This window comes from Pongo pygmaeus, chromosome 8 (assembly GCF_028885625.2).
Source record: "Pongo pygmaeus isolate AG05252 chromosome 8, NHGRI_mPonPyg2-v2.0_pri, whole genome shotgun sequence".
In the NCBI taxonomy this organism is placed as follows: domain Eukaryota; kingdom Metazoa; phylum Chordata; class Mammalia; order Primates; family Hominidae; genus Pongo; species Pongo pygmaeus.
Genome location: NC_072381.2, coordinates 72,055,777 through 72,080,775, shown reverse-complemented (window position 1 = coordinate 72,080,775; position 24,999 = coordinate 72,055,777). Strand labels below are relative to the sequence as shown.

Sequence of the window (24,999 nt, the reverse complement as noted above, 5' to 3'; positions counted from 1 at the left end):
TGCATACATTCACAGCATATTTTCTTTTTTCGCCCAGGCTGGAGTGCAGTGGCACGATCTCGCTCATTGCAAGCTCCACCTCCTGGGTTCACGCCATTCTCCTGCCTCAGCCTCCCGAGTAGCTGGGACTACAGGCACCCACCACCACGCCCGGCTAATTTTTTGTATTTTTTAGTAGAGATGGGGTTTCACCGTTTTAGCCAGGATGGTCTCAATCTCCTGATCTTGTCATCCACCCGCTTTGGCCTCCCAAAGTGCTGGGATTACAGGCGTGAGCCACCGTGCCCAGCCATTCACAGCACATTTTCTAAGAATGCATACAAAAGACAGAAATATAACACAATGGCTGCCTATGGGTCAGAGAAGAGATGTAGAGTGGGATAGGTATATAGAAGGAAACAAATAAACAAAAGAAGAGCTTTGCAACAGAGTGAAATCACATAGTGCCATGAACTGTAAACTGAATAAATGATTCAACCTTCTGTATGTGAGTTAAAAAAAAAAAAAAACACAAAACAAAACAAAAAGAAAGAAAGGAAGAAAAAGCTAGGCATGGTGCCTCACTCCTGTAATCCCAGCACTTTGGGAGGTTAAGGCGGGCAGATGGCTTGAACCCAGGAGTTTGAGACAAGCCTGGGTAACATGACAAAACCCCATCTCTACAAAAAATAGAAAAATTAGCCGGTCGTGGTGGCACATGCCTGTAGTCCCAGGACCTGGGCCCAGGGAGGTCGAGACTGCAGTAAGCCATGATCGTGCCACTGCACTCCAGCCTGGATGACAGAGTGAGACTGTCTCAAAAAAAAAAGGCCGGCGTGGTGGTTCATGCCTGTAATCCCAGCACTTTGGGAGGCCGAGGCAGGCAGGTCACTTGAGGTCAGGAGTTCAAAACCAGACTGGCCAACATGGTGAAATCCCGTCTCTACTAAAAATACAAAAATTAGCTGGGTGTGGTGGCAGGAGCCTGTAATCCTAGCCACTTGGGAGACTGAGGCAGGAGTATCACTTCAACCTGAGAGGCGGAGGTTGCAGTGAGCCGAGATCACACCACTGCATTCCAGCCTGGGTGACAGAGTGAGACTCCAAAAAAAAAAAAAAAAAAAGAAAGACAAAAAATAGTGAAGCTGTGTGAAGTTTTATTTAACTGCAGAAGATTCTATTAGAAACAACGTAAATACAAATCAAAATAAATTGTAGTACATTCATACAATGGAATGCTAAGCAGCTGGTGAAAATAGTGAGAAACTCTTTTATTTATTAATATGGGATAACAACATGTAAGTTTATTTTAATGAATCTTTTTTACAGCATACATGGTATATTTTTAAGTGGGGTGTGGTAGGAAGTAAAAGTACGGGACTGACTGTTTGGAAACTTAGCATGTCCTTAATTTGCTTGCACTCGCATAAAATATTGTTTGAAAGAGACACAAGAAACTGGCAACACTGGTTGCCTCTACCAGGAGGGAGAGGAGCTGGGAGGCCAGAGGACAGGGGCGGAAGGGAGATTTTTCACTGGAGAACTTTGGTAGCTTTTGACTATTGAACCATCTGAATGTTTTATGTATTCAAACAATATTTTAAATATGAGTGTATGAAAAAGACTGAGAGACGCCACCGTAACCAGCTAGTGACCTCCTTATATCACTGTTGACTGGTATGCATGTATTTATGTGTATGCACGTGTGCATCTCTGCACTTGTGTGCCTGAGTACACATGTGTGTGTGTCTATGTGTTGGAAAGGAGAGGAATGCAGTTTATGTTCAGCATCGGCAAAGGAAGCTGGGACTCAGCAGTGGGTAACGGTTCCACCAGACAGATCTGCTACTGTGGAGGGGAGCTGACGCTGCACTGGCTCCACATCCTGGGTCCTAGAACCTACAGAAACGTGGGCTGTGGCTCCCTCAGTCAGTGAAGTCACTCTGAATGGGGCTGTCCAGGCTCTGGATCCTGAGGACCAGTGAGCTGCTGGGGAGCTCTGAGCTCAGAATCTGCAGGCTCAGACCTCTAGGGGTCTCCATATCTCTGAAAACCAGTCCCTCACCTGGAGTCTCAGGTTGGTGGAAACTTGATTCTAAAACAAGAAAGGCCAGTTGCATGAGAGAGTAGAGAGTAGATGTCGCTGTTCTGAAATCTGCAGGATGCACAGGCAGGAATTTAGAGGTCAAGTGGTCCACTGAGTGGCCGGCCAGTCTCTACTTAGACACTCTAAGGGACAGAGAGCTCATTACTTACAGGCAGGACTCTCTTCTGTGCCCTGCTCAATTTCCAGCTCAAATGAGTGGAGTTTTCATTCCCAATTCAGAGGAAACCTGCCTCCCTTCCACTTCTCCCCACTGGCTCTAATTCTGCCCATGGGAGCTTCGTGAGAGAGGGGACTGAATGGTATAATACAATAATTAGAAGTATGGGTGTGAGAATGTTGACCTTGACACCTATTAGCTGTGTAACTACAGGCCAGTTTCTTAACCACTCTGAGCATGTTTCCTCTTCCATAAAATGGGGAGGACCATAAACTCTACTTCACTGGATTGTTGTGAGGATGAATTAAGATAATGCATGAAAAGTAACATCATGCCAGGCACAAAGAAAACAGGGAATTCATTAAATCTCTTATTTCTAGTCTAACTCTTTAGCCCCAAGACTGTCTTGAGAGTCCGAGACCATGGCATGGCCAAGAGGCCAGCCCAGCAATGATATCTGTCTTCCAAGCTTTGATTTCCGGCCTTATCTGAGAAGCTGAAGTGGGGGAAGGGGACACTCCTGCTGCCAACTGCCCGCACTCACCAGTGATGAGGTTGTCCACAAGCGTGGTGGGCATGCAGAAGATGCCCACCAGCAGGTCACTGACGGCCAGGTTGAGGATGAACATGTTGGTGACGGTACGCATGTGCCGGTTCTTGAGCACGATGAAACAGACCAGCGTGTTGCCCACCATGCAGAGCAGGAAGATGAGCGCATAGGCCACAATGAACATGGCCGCCACAGGGGAGGTGTGCTGATAGTAGGAGGAGAAGGTGAGGTTTGCAGCCGGGGTGGCCTCAGTGTTAGTCCCATTCTGACTTAGGGGCCAACTGCTGTTGGGAGGCTGGGAGGGCTCCCCTAGGACCAAAGGAATATATGGGTCAGGACCTTAGGCAAAGAAGAGATTACTGATTTCTCACCACTAATGAGACCCTCCGTGTGCCAAACCTTAACCATGCCCTGGTCCCCCAAGCATGTCCCAGCTCCAGTTGCAACTCGATGCACTGATCCAAGACTTTCAGCCTACAACCACTCAAACCCTGGTCTTGTACTTCATGCCCTGTCTTGCCCATAACTCATTCTCCAGTGTTGGTTATTCTTTATTAACACCCCCACCCCATTTAGGTTCCAACTTTCTTGGCCCTGCTGTGTGCCCCAGAGGCTAACCTCTAAGTTCTGCATTGCCCTGGTTCCCTTGTCTTCTGGCTTCTAGCTGGGTTCAGCCAATGCCAGGCTCTGAAGGAGATGGGAGGGCAGGAGCAGAGAGAGAGGTCAGGGTATTTGTCTTCTGATTCCCTTCCTGCCTGGCCCAATTCTTCCAGCAGCTGTTTTTCCCTACGGCCACAGCCTGCTCCTATTGGGTGAGTCCCCTTTCATGGCTCTAGCCCTCGCCTGACTACAGTAACACTCTTCCCTCTCCTTGCACTCAATGGTAACAGCTTCCTGTGGTTGTGAGTCCCTGGGTGCTTCACCGTTTCTGGCTGGTTCTCTTACCCCTCCCTTCTTCCATTAAACTCTATTCAGTTAAACCCTTTCTGAATGCACCATTTGTTTTCTGCTGGGACCCAATTATTATACCCTCAAACTCTTTGATGTCGTTCCCCTTCATCTCCTCCATGGAACTTTAGCTGAGAAAGGCAAGAAGGCAGTAGAGAAAGGGAGAATGAAGAGGGACCATGAACCAGGGCTAAGGAGCAGAGGCACATCACATTCAGCAGAACATCCAAAGCAGAGGCTCCTGTTCAACCTTTGCCTCCTCCCATCCCGTGATCAGCTGTTCTGCCTGCATAGCATTTAACAAAGCACTTCCACATCTATTATTTTATTTAGCTCTCTGAGCCATCCCATGATGTAAGTCATTAGGTATTAGCCTCATTTGTTTTCTTTTGTATTTTTCTTAAACCTTCATTGAATTACCCTAAGGTGTTAGCTTCATTTTAAATGGAGGTCAGAGAGGTTCCATGACTTGCTCAAGGTCCCACAATGATGCTGCAGCACAGCTGGCCCTGCTCTGTGTGTCTGTGAATTAGGACCAGGCTTTGGTGTGTGTTTCCCCAGGCTTGCTTCGAAGGGAAGGCTCAGTGTCCAACCACAGCTCTTCTGGGAAGTCATTAGTTGGGGTGACTCATGATGTTGTGTCATAAACTCTCCTCCTGAGGCCTGTTCCAGGGGATGAAGAGTCCCTGTGGAATCTTTCTGTCACACCCAGAACTCAGCCACTGGCCTGGAGGCTCAACGGAGGCTGGGGGCCTGGAGGCTAGAGACCCTCGGAGGAGCAGGGCCAGCAAGCTGGCATCATCAGGGCTGCAGGGACCAGCAGGGGGCACTGCGGTGAGTGTTAGGATGGGGCAGAGGGACTGCGGCAGGAGGCGAACAAGCTGCAAACTTCCTGTGCCCGATGAGAGATGATACTCCCAGGTTTAGGCCTTCCAAGGACTTCCAACTGTACTCAAACATCTTTATTTTAATACGGTAAATGTCAAACATGTAGAAGACAGAATATGGTAATAAACATATACAAGAGTAGAAAGTTTAATGAGCTGTTATTAGAGGGAATCATATAAAGAACCCCCATGTATACATCATCTGCTTTCAACAGTTATCAACTCGAGGCCTGGAGTTGTTTCATCCGTATCCCCACTTCTCTTTGGATTATTTTGAAGCAAATACCAGACATTACTTCCTTTCATCCATAAATGTTTCAGTTTGTACCTTTAAAAAATAAGGACTCAAAAAAACAACATGAAAAAATGTGATTTCCATCATTATCAAACCTAACAAAATTAACAATTATGTCATTATATCATTAAATAGCCAGCATCCAGCAAAATTTCCTGATTGTTTCATAATTTTTTAAATAGTTGGTTTGTTTGAGTGTGGATCCAAGCAAGATTTCTGTTTCTATTATTTATTATTATGTTGTCAACCACCCCAAAATTTAATGGTACAGCTCTGTGGCTTGGCAATCTGAGTAGTTCGTCTCCTGGTCTCTCTTGGGACTCTCATGCAGCTGCTGTAGTTATCTGCTGGCTCAGCTGGGGCTGGGAGGTCCAAGGTGTGCCTCACATGGCTGGTGATTAATGCTGGCCATTGGCTGGGATGTCTCAGTTCTCCACTTAGCCTCTCATCCTCCAGGAAGCTAGTGTGGGCTTCTTCAGAGAACAGTGGTCTCAGGGTTCCAAGAGAGCAAGAAAAGAAGCTACAAGCTTCTTAAGTCCGAGACTCTGGAATTTTCACATCACGTCTGTCACATTTTATTGGCCAAAGTAAGTCACAAGGGATGCCCAGGTGCAAGTCAGTGGATAAATAGTTTCACCTCTTGATAGGAAGAAAAGCAATATAGCATTGCAGAAGAGGTGAGGACATGGAATTGTGATTCATTAAGGTCCATTATGATAAAGTCTACCACCATCCCCATATTGCGTTTGGTTGACGTGATGCTGAAGTCTCTTTTAGTTCACAGGTCCCCAATCTGTCTCTTTTCCCTTCTGCATTATGTTTGTCATATGGACTGAGTGGTTGGTCTGTAGCACTTCTGCAGGCTGGATTTTTCTGATTGCTCCCTTATGATGTCATTTTACATGTTCTGCTCTCTGTCCCCTGTATTACCTGTACTTGGTAGTCAGATCTAGAGTCTTGATCAGATTTTGTCTAGTGGCCTTTCTCTTTGTGGTGCTAGGCTCAATCGGGGGCTCAGGTGATGTACCTCTGCCTCCTGGGCTCAAGCAATCCTCCAGCCTCAGCCTCTTGAGTAGCTGGGACTACAGCCGTGCACCACCAAGCTGGGTTAATTTAAGGTTACTTTGTAGAGATGAGGTCTCACTATGTTGCCCAGTCTTGAACTCTTAAGCTCAAGCAGTCCTCCTGTCTTGGCCTCCCAAAGTGCTGAGATTACAGGCATGAGCCACTGTGCCATCAGCTTTTAACATAATATTTTCAGCAGACACTAAGGATTATTGCCTAGACTCCCCACTGCATTTTTTTTTTTTTTTGAGATGGAGTCTCGCTCTGTTGCCCAGACTGGAGTGCAATGGCTTCAATCTTGGTACACCGCAACCTCTGCCTCCCGGGTTCAAGTGATTCTCCTGCCTTAGGCTCCCAAGTAGCTGGGATTACAGGTGCATGCCGCCACACCCAGCTAATTTTGTATTTTTAGTAGAGACGGTGTTTCACCATATTGGCCAGGCTAGTCTCAAACTCCTGACCACAGGTGATCCACCTGCCTCAGCCTCCCAACCCTCATTGCATTTTAAATACAATCCACGCTCCTTACCAAGGCCTCCAAAACACTTCATGGTCTGATCCCTATTGACATCTCTCTGACCTCACCCAGTGCCACTCTCCCCTTTGCCCATTATGCTCTGGTCACTTTGCCATCTGCTTAGCTCCTCAAGCACTCCTGCTTCTTCCAACCCCAGGGCCTTTGCTCATCCCTTCCTTTAGCTCTCAGCATAAATGTTGTCTTCCCATAGCATCTGGTTTATGTTCATCAATCTGTCAATAGTTCGTGTGTTTCTAGGTTGATTGTCTTTTTCCCCATGCTTGACAGCACCTGCAAAGCAAGGATCTTCCCTGTCTTGTTGGTGGCAGTGTCCTCAGCGTCTTGTCAGTGCCTGCCCAAAGTAAATGGTTCAATAAACAGCTAATAGTTATGGAATAAATAAATATCTGTAGGAAGGAAAAAAAGAAAGGAAGGTGGATCCTGATATCAGGTGAGAGGGTCCTGCTGCAGGCAGGCAGTGCTGATGTTGGAAGGCCTTCTCCAGGTCCCTCCAGAAAGAACCCCCATGAGAGGCATCACTCATCCCAGCACCTGTTGGGAGACTTGCTTACCCCTGCCGAGCCTCAAAATTAGCTCTGAATCATCTCCCATGACTGGGGGGATCTGTGGGTGTGGATGGGCAGAGGAAAGTGCCAGAACCTTTCAGGCTAGACTCCAGTCCATTTCCCCCACTACCTTTCACTTGGCGCTCAAGCTCATCTTCTGAAGTCTGTCTTGAGAAGTATCTGAGAGTGACCCTGCTCATTGCTAGAGCCTCAGCTGAGCCTGGGCATCATTTCTAGACAGGGCCCAGATTCCAGCACTGCACATGAATCCTTTCTGGAGGAGGAAAACTCCTTCCCATTCCTGGCAATTCCCCTGGACTGGAGGCAGGCAGGCCTCCCACCCCATCTGGGCTGCATGCTAGCGGCCAGAGACCTCACTGACACCTTGGACTTGTCCTTCTTGGGATCTGCCAGGTGCCCTTGTAATGACAGCCTGTGAAATTTTCATCCTTGAACCCAATGAAGCCATTCCTCTACTGGAGGAGCTTCCCCGTCTCAGGGTGTAATAATGGTTGTCTCCGGGGTACCCAAGAGATATCAGGGTGTGTGGTTCTTAAAGTGGGGTCCCGACCAGCAGTGTCAGCATCACTTGGAATTCATTAGAAACAGAAATTCTTGGGCCACAACCCTGGCCTTTGGAACCAGAAACCCTTGGGACTGGGGCCCAGCTATCTCTGTTTTACATTTTGAAGCATCCTGCAGATGATTCCAATGCGCACTGTGGTTTGAGAATCACAGAATTAAAAGCCTTGAACCAAAGACACGTCGAGTGGATACACGTCTGGGAAGTCCCAGCCCTTCTTCCTGCCTCCTTACCTCTGTGCGAACTCAGCATTCTCATATTTAAAATAGAAACACAGGCCAGGCGCCATGGCTCACCCCTGTAATCACGGTACTTTGGGAGGCCAAGGTGGGAGGATCACTTGAGCTCAGGGGTTTGAGACCAGCCTGAGCAATGGAGTGAAACCCTGTTTCTACAAAAAATTAAAAAATTAGCCAGATGTGGTGGTGCGTGCCTGTAGTCCCAGCTACTCTGGAGGTTGAGGTGAGAGGATCGCTTGAGCCTGAGGAGTCAAGGCTGCAGTGAGCTATGATTACACCACTGCACTCTAGCCTGGCTGAGAGATCAAGACTCTTTCTCAAATAAAAAATTTAAAAAAATAGAAAAAACAGAAAAACAGACATTTTCTGGGTGTGACCTAGGGTAGGTCATGTCATCTCCCTGAAAGCCAGACTCCTCATTGGTAAAATGGAGATAAATGAACACCTACCAAAGAGGGGCTGTGCTGAGGATTCGATGAGACGACATGTGAGAACTGAGAGCACATCGTACACATGGCACTCCGTGTGAGGCAGCAGCAGCGGGGCTGATAGTTCTAAGCCACACAATGGATGTGAGCATAATTTTTTATAATACAAACTGAAAGAAGTGTGAATAAGAAAAAAATCCCTGGCTGGGCGCAGTGGCTCACACCTGTAATCCCAGCACTTTGGGAAGCCAAGGCAAGCGGATCACCTGAGGTCAGGGGTTCAAGACCAGCCTGATCAACATGGTGAAACCCCATCTCTACTAAAAATACAAAAATTAGCCAGGCGTGGTGGTGGGTGCCTGTAGTCCCAACTGCTCAGGAGGCTGAGGCAGGAGAGTTGCCTGAACCCAGGAGGTGGAGGTTGCAATGAGCTGAGATCGTGCCACTGCATGCCAGCCTGGGTGACAGAGCAAGACCCTGCCTCAAAAAAGAAAAGAAAAGAAAGAAAGAGAAAGAAGTGAGAGAAGGAGGGAGGGAAGGAAGGAAGGAAGGAAGGAAGAAAGGAAGAAAGAAAGAAAGAAAGAAAGAAAGAAAGAAAGAAAGAAAGAAAGAAAGAAAGAAAGAAAGAAAGAAAGAAAGAAAGAGAAAGAAAGAAAGAAAGAGAAAGAAAGAAAGAAAGAGAAAGAAAATAATAGAAAACAATCCCTAAATGAATAAGCTTAACCCAGAATCAGTCTGGGTGTTTCCCTGAGTTCACAGGCCTCCCACTGATGGCTTCATCCTTGTTACCATTTGCTTGTTGATCCTGGGAACACATGGGTGCTCCACATCTTCCTGAGAGGCTGCCAGTGAACCCAGGCCTGGACGGAGAGGCGCTGGACCCGCTGAAGAACACAACACAGGGCTGCCGAGTACATGCAGCATGAACAGGACTGATGGTTGTTAACTACACGAAACAAAAAGTTCAAGTTCATTTGTAATCTAAGCAATGCAATTTTGCTTTGATTGTTGGGTTAACCTTTTCATCAAACAGATTTTTGCTTGGATTGTTGAGTTAACCTTTTTGTCAAACAGATCGGCAATGATTGAAGTATTCAGTAAGGGCCAGAGCATGGATGTGCCCTGTAGGGAGGGGTGCAGGGTGAGGGGACAACAAATCAGCTCTTCCCAGTCAAGGCACATCTGTCCAGTGCCCTAGTGAGGGACCTGCCCCCAGATCCAGCCATTCCACTTCTCACGGTTTACCCTAAGGAATAGGGTGAGGTCTCAGGATGAGAGGGAAAGTATTGACCATGGGGCATGGTAATGGTTACAAAATAGTATGTACATGCATTATAAGTCTGTACTCTGTATAGAAAGTGTACGTTTATGTGAACTGTAGGTGAACAGACAAAATAACAATGTTTGTCCACAAGGGGTGGTGTTTCCTCAAGTGATTTCTATTTTTGGTTTTTCTAGCTTGCATTTAACCTTTCTAATCAGAAGGAAACTGATACATATGATAAAATACTGATGATGTCACTGGTTCTTGGCCCTGACTCATATCAAAATCACCTGGCTTTTAACAATACAGATCCTGCCCCTTCCAACTGGATCAGAATCTCTACAGGGTGGTAGGGAGGGATGGATGATGGGCGGGGGATGGGGTTGTTCAGGCACTGGTATTTTTCACAAAACTCCCCTGGTGATTTCCATGTGTAGCTGGATTTGAGAACCACTGAACTATACAGTCCCTGCCGTCCTGCCACTCACAGTCAAGTTTAGTGTGGCTTAACATTTTGGGGGTCATCAAATTCTTTAAGATTCTGATGCATTTTGATTCCTTCACAAATGCTTTCCTAGGGCTTCCTTTTGTTATGCCAATCAATGGTTCCTGTCTGGAGGAATTTATGGTCTCCAAAAGCATTGGATCCTCTCCCAGAAAGAGCCCTGGATTTTGACACACACTTTCAAGGGAGTGTTGGGCATCAGGGTCTGGGCTCACCCTGCATCCATGACCCCTTCTTTCTTGAGTACTGATTTTTCCCCGGGGAGTCAGCCTCCTCCTCACATGGAGCTTTTGAGGGACCGTCCATCAGGAGTCTGCACCAACCCCTGGCCAGAGGATGCCAATCAGACCTCTTCTGCTTTGGATTTGCCTCTGAGTCTTCATAACACTGCTTTTCCTTCCCTTGGATGACCTCCCCACACCCTTCCAATGGATTCCCAGTGTTGGTTAGGTCGGCCAGCACTCATTTCTGTTGCTTGTAACCCTAGTGTCTTGGTGAATACAAGGGGATTCAAGTTAGTCATCCATGGACCTCCTGGGAGTCTGCAGAGTCCAGGTTCAGAATCCCAGGGTCAGAGAAAGTGGTAGAGATAGGCAGGGGTAGCACCATAGACCCCCAAGTTTCCTGTTCCCTAGATTAGATGTTTGCGCCCACCTCCCTCCCCAACACCATCCCACACGCTGTCTCTTAACAGGCCATGTAATCTTCCACGGAGACTGTGCTAATGCAGAGAGGAAAGGACACTGACCTGGGAATCAGAAAGCGTGGCCTTGAGAGCTGGCCCCATGGTGGTCACTGACTGCATATAACAGAGGTTGGGGGCTGGGCACAGTGGTTCATGCCTATAATCCCAGCACTTTGGGAGATGGAAGGAAGCAGATCACAAGGTCAGGAGTTTGAGACCAGCCCGGCCAATATGGTGAAACCCTGTCTGTACTAAAAATACAAAAACTTAGCCAGGCGTGATGGCACATGCCTGTAATCTCAGCCACTTGGGAGGCTGAGGCAGGAGAATAGCTTGAACCCGGGAGGTGGAGGTTGCAATGAGCTGAGATCGCACCACAGCACTCCGGCCTGGGCAACAGAGCGAGATTCCATCTTGAAAATAAAAAAGAGAGAGAGAGGTTGGGGGCTGGGAAACTTGGTTTGGAGGAGAAGCTTGGGAACTTGTCTTAAAGCTGCTTTTGTACAATTTTTAAAGGGAGGTATAGTTAGTTTGGGGTGGCTGGGAGACTGATGATAGTAGACCCTAAGCCCCCATGCCACATCTTGGTATTCCTAAGAGAACTGGGGAGATCTACTTCATCCCTGTGTTCTCCTTGGCTTTCGAATGTGGATGACCTGGGCTTCCTGCCTCTCCCAACCTCATGGAGTTGTTAATACATTCAGAGAGACAGCAGAGTAAATTACAAAGGGCCTTGCAGAACTTCAGACTGCTTATTGACTGCATTAGCTATCTGCCAGGCAGCTGTGGGGAACCAGGAGGTTGCGGTGTGGTTTCAGTTCATTTGGGTTTGTTCCCAGGGAAGCAAGCCTTGGCAAAAGCTTTCTTAGCACGGCTTAGGAGAGTAAAAAGTGGATGTGGCAGAGGATCTAGGAGGAAGGAGGCCTCTTGAGAACTGCAACCTCCTACTGTTCCTCTTGCAGGCTGAACCAAAGCCCCTCCATCCCAGGCACCCACCACAGCAACATGGATTTTGCAAGCCTGGCCTCTTTTTGGTGAATGAGAGCAGGTTGCCCTTCCAAGAATCATTTGGATTGGCAAAGGCCAAAGAATTTGAGGGCTGAGTTGCTAATACAGCCATCAGGAGCCCCCAAACGAGCCCCTCTTTGTACTTCTCTTCTACTCTGAGGCCTTTTTATTTCTCCTTACTTCCTGCAGGAGGTCTCTGGTTTTACCCATCAAAACTTGTATTCAGAAAAGGTTCTGATACAAGTCATTTACCTCATAGTGAAAACTGAACTGCCTTTATCACATACTGAGCCTGTACTCTCAGTCTATTTAAAAGAATTCCAGGCCTTAGAGAGTGGAGGTAGAAGAGGCTTAAGGTGGGAGAGGAGGGGAAAGTAAAGGGGAGGCAGGGATTTCCCTCTCTCTTTCTCCTGGAAAGGCTAAACATATGCCCTGGAGCACCTTTCCGGGTTCAATGGCTGGCTGCTTCCTCAAGGTCTGCAGGTTCAGTTTACCTGCAGTGCTGGCCACATTTCATGTCCTGCTTCAACTAAGTATAGAGATTTTTTTTTCTTTTAGTTAAACTAGAAATGTCTTAGGGGTAGAAACCATGCCTTGTTCAGCTTGAAATGCTCCTCATTATCTGGCACAGGGCCTAGAACATAAATATGATTAATGTATGTTGATAAGTTAGGTAATAAAGGCTATGAATTCTCCTAGAAGCACTGCTTTAGCTGTATCCCGTAGGTGCTATTAGATAGTATTTCCATTATTTTTGAAATTTGTTTTGTACAACATCAAGCTATCTCTGACAAGGAAAGGAGAATTATCTTCATTTCACAGGAAAATCAAAACTCAAAGACAAAAAGAGACTTGCTCTAAGAATACAGCATGCAGTAGTAGTAGACCTCCAAGTTTTCCTGGGTTCTGGGATTCAGGGTGCATCAAATAAACCAGGAGACCTGTTCTGAGTTTGAGCTCCTGCTTAGGCTCTGCCATCTCCATCCATTTTCTCATCCTCTGCGTATCATCAGGTCACATATAAAGACCTCTAGGGTCCATCAGCAGCAATTAGGGATCCTTGATTTGGAAGGAACTTTGCCTCCCTGAGGCTTCTGCTACAAAGCTAACACTTTATGAACAGTGCATGTATCACCTAAAACCTTGCCTAAAACCAGGCACACAGTGGCCAGAGGCAGAACCAGGGTCACTCTGTGCTCAACTGAGAAATAATAGAAGGGGACACCTAACCCCTTTGAGATCCATTACCTCCTAACGAGGCATCACCGCTTGGAGTCCTAGGTTACTTAATGTTCTCTCTCTCCCCATCCCTAGCAGAGTCTTCTTTTAGCAAATATTCTGATAAACTTGTTCACATGGCTGAGGAAATGACTCATAACAAAGCGCTGTGTCTCTTTTAGGCTTTTGCATTTCAAAAGGAGTCAGACATTAAATTAGAAAAAGGAAAGCTCTAATAATGCAATTTCAGTTATTAACAAGAGAGCTACAAAAAGCTTTTGAGCATGAGAGACTGAATGTAATTCTTTACGTTTGTATCTTTTTTTTTTGGAGATGAAGTCTCACTCTGTCGCCCAGGCTGCAGTGCAGTGGCGCGACCTGGGTTCACTGCAAACTCCACCTCCCGGGTTCAAGCAATGCTCCTGCCTCAGCCTCTGAGTAGCCGGGATTACAGGTGCCTACCACCACGCCCAGCTAATTTTTGTATTTTTAATAGAGACAGAGTTTCATCATGTTGGCCAGGCTGGTCTCAAACTCCTGACCTCAAGTGATCCGCCTGCCTCAGCCTCCCAAAGTACTGGGATTGTAGGCTAATTCTTTATGTTTATATCTTAAGGGGATCTGATAGAAGTTAGCTGTGTTGTCAGTTCCACTCACTGTTGCTTCAGTTTCTTCATTTGTGAACTCAGAGTTGAGCAGCTGCTTACATAGACCACCTGGCTCTAATAGCCCAGAGTTTTTACAGTAGAATGGGCCACTCAATGATTGTAGTAGAAATACTTATTGTAAGTATATCTCCTCAACTCATTGCTGGAAGCAGGACAGATTGCCATCAGACAGATCATGGTCCCAGTGAGAACCAGGCCTACACCCATCTGGCCTCTGCCTCCCCAGCAGCAGCTGAGACCTTTCCCATTCTTCCCTCCCAGTAAGACAGGAAGGCGTGAAAGGTCTTCAGGACAAAGCTGGAAAGCTAGACTTCATGGAGGCTGCAGCCCCACAGTGTCCCCAGAATCTAGACCATTTGTGCAGACCTGCTGCAGTTCAAACCAGCGCAATCTGTGCCTCCTGGCCCTCAGTTTTATCATCTTTTAAATGGGGTCATGTTGTCTCCCTGCTGAATTCTCACTCAGGCTGGTGGGCAGCCCCAGGATGATGATATGCTTTGTGGAAAAGGACAGGGCACAGAGACTCTGGCAGAAGCATTTCCAAGGAGCATATGGAGAAGCAGCATCCACCTGAACCTCTAAGATCTACTGTGTCCTGTGCAGGAGGGACACCAGCTGGCATGCTCCTGTCCCCTCTTCTCTCCAGTGACCACCTTCCTCACATGGCCACTTCCCCATAGCTGTGCCCACTTCCAGCTAGTGCGGGTGTATATCCTCCCAGCCTTTGGGCCTCTCTCAGCCACAGAGCTTCCGGGATGGGTAGGCAGCTGTGGAGGCCCCTGGGGGCTCCCAGAAAGGCTGGGGTTGGGCTGGGGTCGGGCTGGGGTCAGGCTGGGGAGCGAATCTGGTTTGCTGCCCTTCTGCTGACTTGTCCCACAGCATAACATCACAGTCAAGGCCCAGTGGGGAAGGCAAATGAGGATTACTGCCCGGCTGACCACAGCAACTCTGCAGGGGCTTGGCAGACTGCAGTGTCTGTCTCTAGATGTTGGGGGAAGACTTCTGGGCCCTCAGAGACCCCTCCAGGCCATTGTTTTCATCCAGCCACCCAACAATTATCTCTTCTGTCCCCTAGTCAGTCATCAGACCTGTCAGCCTCCACTTGCTCAAGCTGGATATGGGAACTGGTGAGGAGACAGATGCTAGGCCAGCCCTGAATGATAGAAAGTTCTTCCTGAGGTTGAGTTGAATTGCCTTACTGCAACCTTTCCTCACCATTCCAAATTCTGCTCCCAGGAGCCAGAACAAGAGTGAGCCCCTGTCCCCAGAATCATCCCCCTCTCCTCACATCCCAGGGTATCCAGCAAGAGGGACTCCAGACCTATCTCATAGTCAGCCCATTTTGGGACCTCCCCTACCTACCCCCCACCCTGCCCCATAACTTTCCTCAAGAATAAAAGCCAGATCTCCCCCATCTTAAATGTATGCCATTAATTTTTTGAGACCTAAATTCAGGACTTTACATTTCACTTACATGTACCTTTCATTTTCTTGGTTTTAATCCAGCATTTTGGTATGTTGAGATAACCTTAAATCTTGACTTTATTGCCTTGTGGGTGTTACAGCTCCTATCCACAGATTTCATAAGCATGCCTTTTATTTTTATTAATTAATGTCATATCAGGGTCGGAGTTCTAGGGACTCCTAGGCTGCTATCAAACCTTTCATAAGGCCCTCGTTGTTGGTCCTCCAGCATCTCTCCTACATCTCTCAATCAATTCACAAGATTTTTCTGAGAGATCTTGGCAGTGTCCTGCTGAACTTTTGTATTCATCATTTTTCCCCTCAGAAACCCATTCTGGAAGAGGAAATCTGTAGGTTTAGCTTGATTTGTTCTTTTGTTTGTTTTGGAAATATTATTTAGTAAAACGTGCACACTGTGAATAGCTATGTAAAATTAACAGCTGGATAGAGTTACAAAAACATTTACCAGCCAGTTGTGTCTTACGAACAGTTGCTCCAAATGGTATTGACGTGATTTTTATATTTTTTTAGATTTAAAATAAGTTTTCAGTTTTTTATTGCAAATTGACAATTTGTAATTGTATAAATTTTGAGGATACAAATCGATGGTATAATTTATGAATACAAGGTGGAGTAATTAAATCAAGCCAGTTAATATATCCATCAAATACTTAACATTTTTTTGTGGTGAAAACATCTGAAATTTAGTTTTGGTTTTTGCTTTTTTTTAGTAAGATTCAATCTTTTTTTGTATGTGTGACCGAGTCTCGCTCTGTCACCCATGCTGGAGTGCAGAGATCTTGGCTCACTGCAACCTCCGCCTCCCAGGTTCAAACGATTCTCATGTTTCAGCCTCCCAAGTAGCTGGGATTACAGATGTGTACCCCCACACCCGGCTAATTTTTGTATTTTCAGTAGGAATGGGGTTTCACCATGTTGGCTAGGCTGGTCCCAAACTCCTGACCTCAGGTGATACGCCCGCCTCAGCCTCCCAAAGTGCTGGGATTAGAGGCATGAGCCACTGCACCCAGACTCAATCTTTATTTATTTATTTATTTATTTATTTATTTATTTATTTATTTATTTTTAAGATGGAGTCTTGCTCTTTCGCCCAGGCCAGAGTGCAGTGGCACAATCTCAGCTCACTGCAACCTCCACCTTCTGGGCTCAAGCAATTCTCTTGCCTCAGCCTTCCGAGTAGCTGGGATTACAAGTGTGTGCCACCACACCCAGCTAATTTTTGTATTTTTTAATAGAGATGGGGTTTCACCATGTTGGCCAGGCTGGTCTCGAACTCATGACCTCAAATGATCTTCCCGCTTTGGCCTCCCAAAGTGCTCTGATTACAGGCATGAGCCACTGCACACGGCCCTCTTGGCAATTTTGAAATGTATAATACTGTATTATTAACTCTATGCATCATGCTGTGCAATAAAATTCAAAAAAAGAAAACCATTTCTTCTGTCTAACTGAAATTTTGTACTCTTTGACCACCATCACTCCATTCTCCCCCACCACAGAGCCACCCTACTCTCTGGTTCTATGAGTTCTATTGTTTTAGATTCAATATATAAGTGAAAACATGTGGTATTTGTCTTTCTGTGCTTGACTTATTTTATGTAGTATAATGTTCTCCAATATTGTCCATGTTGTTTTAAATGACACAATTCTGTCTTTTTAAAGGCTGAATAGTATTCCATTGTGTTTACATACCCCATGTTCCTCATCCATTCTTCGGTTTATATACACTTAGTTGATTCCATAGCCTGGCTATTGTGGACAGCGCTGCAATAAACCTGGTGGTGCAGACATCTCTTCAAGTAACGAATATCAGATTTTCGGGTAAGTACCAAGAAATGAGCTTGCTGGATCATATGGTAATTCCGTTTTTAGCTTTTTGAGGAACCTCCATACTGTTCTCCATAATGGCTGTGCAAATTTATTACATTCCCACCAACACCACACAAGGGTTCTCTTTTCTCCACATCTCCAATAATTCTTACTTATCTTTCATCTTTTTGGTAAAAGCCATACTGACAGGTATGAGATGATGTCTCATTGCGGTTTTAACTTGCATTTTCCTAATCATCAGTGATATTGGGCATTTTTTCATATACCTGTTAGCCATTTGTATGTCTTCTTTTGAGAAATGTCTATTCAGATTTCTTAACATGTTTTAATTGGGTTTTTTTGTTTTCTTGCTGTTGAGTTGTTTGAGCTCCTGGATTTGTTCTTAGTGAGTACTAATATAGGCTCCTAATGAACAATACATTATTTTCTTTCTTTTTGAAAATGCTTTTTTGTTTTGTTGTGATTATTATAAAAGAATTCTAGGCTGGGCGTGGTGGCTCACGCCTGTAATCCCAGCACTTTGAAGGGCCGAGGCGGGCGGATCATGAGGTCAGGAGTTCAAGACCAGCCTGGCCAACATGGTGAAACCCCGTCTCTACTAAAAACACAAAAAAATTAGCCAGGCGTGGTGGCACATGCCTGTAATCCCAGCTACTCAGGAGGTTGAGGCAAGAAAATTGCTTGAACCTGGGAGGCAGAAGTTGCAGCGAGCCAAGATCACGCCACTGCACTCCAGCCTGGGCGACAGGGCGAGACTCTGTCTCAAGCAACAACAACAAAGAATTCTGAGCACCGCAAAAGAGAGAGTAAACATGACAGAACCCTCACATCCAGAGATAATCCCTGCGTTTGTGATGCTCTCTGCCTGCCACATCCCATTGGCCCAAAGATTTCAGCTGCGGTGAATGCTTCCTCAAATTTTTAGAACCCCACCAAGTCTGCACCTGGGAGTCTCTCTGCTCTGCTTTCTCTGAAGTCACAAAAAGAGACAACCCAAAACTGCAGGAGTGGGGCAATACCAGACCAGTGGGGAGGTGAAGCAGCCAATGCCACCTCTCAGGTGGGGTAAACCTCAGGTTCACTCTGCACTTTTCTCAGAGTGTCCCCAGCAGGATAGAACCCCCCAGTTGCCCACAGCTAAAACCAGCTCATTAAGGCACCCATTTCTTGCCTTTTCTCCCGTCTTCATCTCACTCTCCTCATTCCCTCACTTCCACTGCCTGGCATCATCTCACAAATAAACTCCCTATATCCAAGCTCTTGTCTTAGGGTCTGCTTTCAGAAGCAGGAGAATCAAACAAAGATGTTAGTGACCACCTCTTTGCGTATACACTTGTATATGTATATTTCCAATAATAAACCTATGTAATTTTGCATAAAGGGGATCATACTACACATGCATTCAAAAACCTGTTTTTTTTCTAATTACTCACATTGGGTAGCGAACATATTTCCATGTCAATAAAGAAAATCCTAAGCACAGTTTTTAATGTCTGCGTAGTATGCCATTGCAGGTGTGTCTCATTTTTTATTTAATTTACATAATTTATGGCTATCTGGATGGTTTCCAATTTTGCACCGTGATGAACATGCTCAGGCACACATCTTTGCAAGTGTGCAGCTCAGAATTTGAAAAATTCTGAGCTGAGTGAGTGCTTTGTTTTCTCCTAAGTGTACACTGTGTTTGATCATTTCTTCTGGAATTTTAATAGAGGTCAAAACTAATCTTAGCAGTGTAGAGGCTTTTTAGATAAAAAAATTTATATTTCCCTTTTTTGAAAATCAGGACATTTGCCCATCTTCAGTTTTCTGGCACTTCCTTCATTCTCTGTAGTTTCCCCAAAAGCAATGATTATATCTGTAAATACCTCTGGGTCCCTGGGATGTCATATGTCTGGGCTTCAATGAGTGAGCTCATTGTAGGTGACTTGATGTCTTCTTCCTATCGCTGGACTATCTTGGGTCTCAATTTCCTCCTTATCCTCTTTATTCCACAATTTGAAGTAAAATTGCCTGTACCTTGTTCTGCCTGCCCTCGAGCCTAAGCCAGAGCAGATTCCTTCTTGTTATTCTTAGACTTTGAAAGCTCTTTGCTCTTGTCTTTGCCAATTTCCCCCGACTTCTGTTCACTGGAGCTTCAGTGCTTTGCTAACGCCATTCTTACAGATCCTGCCAATCTTCCAGATTCCTCTTGGGTTATTGATTCCTTCTTGCCTCTTTTGTGTGTGTGCTTTTCATACCCTGGCTCATTGGAAAACTACAAGTGCAGCCTCACAAGATTTTCTATAAAACTTGATTTTATTTTTTAACAGCAGTGTTTGCAATTACTAATTGGAATTTTGGGATTTTATTACCTCTTGCCACAGCTGTCTCATACTGGCGTGTTGTACAACACATCTTATTTTATCCTCACAGACACTCTGTGAAGCCAGCTGAATGTTAAGTTCCCCCATTCGATAGACGGGTGACCAGTGGCACAGAAAGGTTTAGGCACTATCTCAAAGACACCCAGCAAGACAGTGGACCAGCCCTTGGTTTTCCAGTTTCTTAGCCTAAATATGATTCTCCTTGTCCACAATGGCTGAGAGAGGGTTCTGGTAAGGTGGGAGCAAGCAGCCTTATGCCTTGGTCCGCTATCCCTTAAAATCCTGGAGGTAAGGTCCATAGTTCACTCTCCTTTCCTTAGGGAGAGAAATTCTCTCTACGTGGAGGATATCACCTCTAGAATCCCATCTCCCCAACAACCCCACCCCTTCAAGCAGACAAAGTCGGTGACAATTCCTCTGAAGCTAATAGCCAAGCTGTCCTCACCTCCTCACCTGGTCTCAAATGATTCTCTGCTCAGACAGCAGGGATTGTGTGCATGCACACACACAACAGGGACTCTCTCTTTCTCTGTGTGTGTGTGTGTGTCTTGTACATGCACACACATATGTACAACACAAATACAGAGGCACCCCAGGTCTTTATCTCTCTCTCTCTCTTTCTCTCTCTCTCTCTCTCTCACACACACACACACACACACGCACAACATGAATACAGAGGCACCCCCAAGTGTTTCTCTGCCTGTCTCTGTCTGTCTCTCTCTCTCAGTGTCTGTCTCTATGTCTATGTCTCTGTCTCTGTCTCTGTCTCTCTCTCTTTCTCACACACACAGGCACAACATGAATACAGAGTACCCCCAGGTCTTTCTCTCTATCTGTCTCTTTCTGTCTGTCTTTCTGTCTCACATACGCATGCACACACACACACACACACACACACCATGAACACATGGGCACCCCAGGTCTCTCTCCCTTTCTCAGTGTCTCTGTCTCTGTCACACACAGAGGGTCGCATCGTCTGGCTCTGGACAGCCGTGGGTGATCAGCTGCCCGGCCCCTCTCCTCTCCCTCGGCCCCATGCCCCGGAGTCTGTACCCGGCCCCACGGCTGGTCCCCAGCCCCGGGACCACTCACCCTCCATGCTGCCCCCAGTTGCGGGCTCCGGCGGTCTCCGATGGCGGGAGGCAGCGGGCCCCTTCGGGCCAGCGGGCATAGGGACGGTCTCCGGGCACTTGGTTGAGGGCTGCGCCCCTGCCTCCGCGCTCCGCAGGTCCGGTCGGTCCGGGCAGAGGTGGGCAGGGGGCGTGCGCTCCCAGGCCCCAGGCCCTGGCCGGTTTCCCTCCCCTCGGGCTGACTGGCTCCCGCGCAGCGCTGCTGCCCGCCCGGCTCAGCCGCCCGCCGCCCCGCGCCTCCCGACCAGGGGAAGGAGGGGGCTCGTGAGGCGCAGTCGTCATGGCACCCGCGCACCTGTGCCCGCCAAGCGAGGGCGCCCCGGGCCCGCCTCCCGCATGGCGCTCTCTCCACAGAGCCCGAGCGCCCCTCCGAAGTAGGGGACACATCCCTCCTCCCACTGCAGCCCTGACAGCGGCGTCCCGTAATTCCCCGCCTCTCTCCCGTGCCCCACATGCCAGCCTCTGTCCCCACTCCTCATCCTTGCCCACCCTAGCCTGGGGTCCAGCACTCTGGGCCTTCCTGAGAAGGGGATGAGAGGTAGCTGTGAAAACAGGAGGGCTTCGGGAGGGCGGCAGGGAGGAGCCCCACCAGCTCCTGGCTCTCCCAGGAGAATGGGGACAAGGTCTGCTAGGTGACCACGACTTTGAAATTAACCAGTTCAGGCATTCACCAGGTGGTACCCTTGGAAAAGTTTCTTATAATAATACCTGCACCTGAGTATGTTTCTGCATTTGTAAAATGATTTTGAGGGGAGTAAATGTGATACCAAAGTTTCAGCCCAGCCCATAGCAGATGCTCAACAAATGGTTCCTTGAGCTGAATTGGAGAATACTCATCTCCAGCCCCTGTCAGGCACCCAGCAGACACCACCATAAATTTTTGCCACATGAATAAAGATCCCAGGTTCTATCTGCATTCCTGTGCTTTTGTTGCAGCACTGTTTACAATAGCTAAGATTTGGAAGCAACCTAAGTGTGCATCAACAGATGAATGGATAAAGAAAATGTGGTACATATACACAATGGAGTACTATTCGGCCATAAAAAAGAATGAGATCCAGTCATTTGCAACAACATGGATGGAACTGGAAATCATTATATTAAATGAAATAAGCCAGGCACAGGAAGCAAACATCACATGTTCTTACTTATTTGTGAGATCTAAATATCAAGACAGTTGAACTCATGGACATAGTAGAAGCATAGTAGAAGCATGTGGTTACCAGAAGCAGGGAAGGGTAATGGGAGGATGGGGATGGTTAATAGGTACAAAAAAAATAGCTAGAAAGAATGAATAAGACCTATTATTTGACAGCACAATAGGGTGACTATAGTCCATAATAACTTAATTGTATATTTTTAAATAGCTTAAAAAGTATAATTGGATTGTTTGTAACTCAAAGGATTAATGCTTGAAGGGATGGATACCCCATTCTCCATGATGTGCTTATTTCACATTACATGCCTGTATCAAAGCACCTCATGTACCCCATAAATATATACACTGACTATGTACCCAACTATTTTTTTTAAAAAAAGATCCCATGTTCTAGGCAGATGAAAGAAAGTGAATGGTGTATTCCTTCCTCTTTTAAGAGTCAGGAGTTTGCTCACTGGACACTGGGGAAACTGTTGGCATCAGGATACTTCCTAGTCTCACTTCTTTCCCTAGTTCCTTCTCTGTCCAGAGCAGTGGGCAGAGTCTCACAGCTAGAAGGTCCTTAGAGGTCACTGAGTCTAACCCTGACCCAGAGCAGGCATCCTGACCCTAATCCCCAGCAAGAAGTATCTCCGGCAATGGGTACGTCTGCCATCGTGTCCCTCTCTCTTCCCCTAGGGCAGCCCTTCAGAGGTCAGGTGGGAGGGAAGTTGCTCTTTCAACGCTGCTGTTCTACTGGAGAAACACAAGAATTTCACTGGGCTTTTTTCTTTCTGTGACTTGCCTCAGTCTCTTCATCTATAAAATGGGCAGAATAATGGCACCTATCTCCTATAGTTGTGAAGATTAAAGCAGTTACTGTATATAGAGCATGTGAAACAGTGCTTTGCATATAGACAGTATGCAAGAAATATTATTCATCTTATCACTATCTTGAGTCCACCTCCCTGTAGAAGTGCTCACATTTCTTGAAGTCCCTCTGATAAAACTCAGAAGTATGTCAGGTCATATTAAGCCCCCTTGAGCAATGCAGAGTTCGAGGCACTGTGCTGTAAAGTCTGTATAGCCCAGCACTGCCATTTAGAGTTGGTGTGCTTTGGGAAAGTTATATGTCTTTGTGCCTGAGTTTCCTCTCATCTACAAAATAGGGATAATAGTACCTACCACATAGGGTTATGAGCATTAAATGAGTTAATATATGTAAAGCCCTGATAACAGTACCTGGAACATGTAGGTACTCAATAAATATGAGCTATAATTACTGGGGCAATAGAGTTGTTTTTTTTTTTTTGTTTTGTTTTTTGACAAGGTCTTACTCTGCGCCCAGGCTGGAGTGCAGTGGCACAATCTCAGCTCACTGCAACCTCTGCCTCCCGAGTTCAAGTGATTCTCCTGCCTCCGCCTCCCTAGGAGCTGGGATTACAGGTGCCCACCACCACACCCAGCTAATTTTTTCGTATTTTTAGTAGAGACGGGGTTTCACCGTGTTGGCCAGGCTGGTCTTGAACTCCTGACCTCATGTGATCCACCCGCCACGGCCTCCCAAAGTGCTGGGATTACAAGCTTGAGCCACCATGCCCAGCTGGGGCACTAGACTTTGAATAATGCAGTCTCACTTTTTCACTTTCTTCCCTTTCCTTCCTTCTTTCCTGAGCAGCCACATCACTCTAGCGCCTTTTGGTCAATTGCTCCACCATCTTTTTTATTTGAATAGTTCCAGATCATAGAGCCTTTTCTTCCTTTTCCCTCCTCTTCTACAGACATTTTTCTTCTACATTACAACCTTCTTATAGTATCAAGTCCACGTGGTACCAGACAAAACAAATTTCATGGATCTAGCCTCGGAGAGCAGGCAGGGCAGTGTGTCTGAGTGTGAATTCTATCTCTACTATTTGTTAGCTGTGTGCCCAGGGTAAGTCACTTAAGCCCTCTGATATGGTTTGGCTATGTCCCCATCCAAATCTTACCTTGAATTGTAGCTCCCATAATCCCCAAGTGTTGTGGGAGGGACCCGGTGGAAGGTAATTGAATCATGGGGGTGGGTTTTTCCTGTGCTGCTCTTGTGATAGTAAATAAGTCTCACAAAATCTGATGGTTTTATAAAGGGCAGTTCCCCTGCACATGCTCTGTTGCCTGCCGCCATGTAATACATGACTTTGCTCCTCCTTTGCCCTCTGCCATGATTGTGAGGCCTCCCCAGCCATGTGGAACTGTGAGTCCATTAAGCCTCTTTTTCTTTATAAATTACACAGTCTCCACTATTTCTTCATAGCAATGTGAAAATGGATTAATACACTCTCTAACCTCATTTTCCTCATTTGTAAAATGGGATTTATACTACTTCTTCTCAAGGCTGCTGTGTGGATTAAAAGTCACAGGCCATTAAATACAGTGCCCTTCCTCATCCCCAAAGTCATGAGTGGAGGCCAAACAGACAGATTGGGTAAAAGTTGCTCCATGCAGATAAAGAAAAGTGCCCCCTCTCTTTCTCCTGTTGTGGACTGAACTATGTCTCCCCAAAATTGATATGTCAAATTCCTAACCCCACAATGTGACTGTATTTGGAGATAGGAAAAGTAATTAGGGTTAAATCAGGTCATTAAAGTGAGGCCCTAACGACATAAGGTGGATGTCTGTATAAGAAGAGAAAGAGGCTGGGTGTGGTGGCTGACACCTGCAATCCCAGCACTTTGGGAGGCTAAAGCGGGTGGATCACTTGAGCCCAGGAATTCAAGACTAGCCTTGGCAATATGGCAAAACCCTGTCTCTATAAAACATATGAAAAAAGTATATGTATATAGCCAGGCGTGGTGTTGTGTGCCTGTAGTTCCAGCTATTCAGCAGGCTGAGGTGGAAGGATCACTTGAGCTCAGGGGGCTCAGAGGCTGCAGTGAGCTGACATCACACCACTATACTCCAGCCTGGGTGGCAGAGCAAGACCCTGTCTCAAGGGAAAAAAAAGAAAGAAGAAGAGAAGGAGACACCAGGAATTTACATGCATAGAGGAAAGGCCATATGAGGCCACAGCGAGCAGGTGGTCCTCTGCAAGCCAAGGACAGAGGTCTCAGGAGAAACCAAGCCTTTCAGCACCTTGATCTTGGACTCTAACCTCCAGAACTGTGAGAAAATAAATTTTTGTTGTTTAAGCCAGGGGTCTCCAAATTTTTGTTGTTGAAGCCCCAACCCCTGAGTCACAGCCTGTTAAGAACTGGGCCGCACAGGAGGAGGTGTGCATCAGGTGAGTGAGCATTACCGCCTGAGCTCCACCTGCTGTCAGATCAGCAGCAGCATTAGATTCTCCTGGGAGCGCAAATCCTATTGTGAACCGCACATGCACGGGATCTAGGGTGCGCACTCCTT

At 46.5% G+C, this 24,999-nt stretch overlaps 1 protein-coding gene across 1 annotated transcript in view; it reads right to left on the bottom strand.

Moving 5' to 3' along the window:
• Positions 1-20,777, bottom strand: part of NPFFR1 (neuropeptide FF receptor 1) — a 36,732-nt gene extending 15,955 nt beyond the window's left edge. The window contains exons 1-2 of the mRNA XM_054436959.1: positions 20,443-20,777; positions 2,788-3,102 (exon numbers count right to left, since the gene is read on the bottom strand). Coding sequence (XP_054292934.1) covers positions 2,788-3,102; positions 20,443-20,521 — 394 coding nt within the window. The 5' untranslated portion in view covers positions 20,522-20,777. The remainder of the gene's footprint in view (positions 1-2,787; positions 3,103-20,442) is intronic.
• Positions 20,778-24,999: the final 4,222 nt, after the last annotated feature.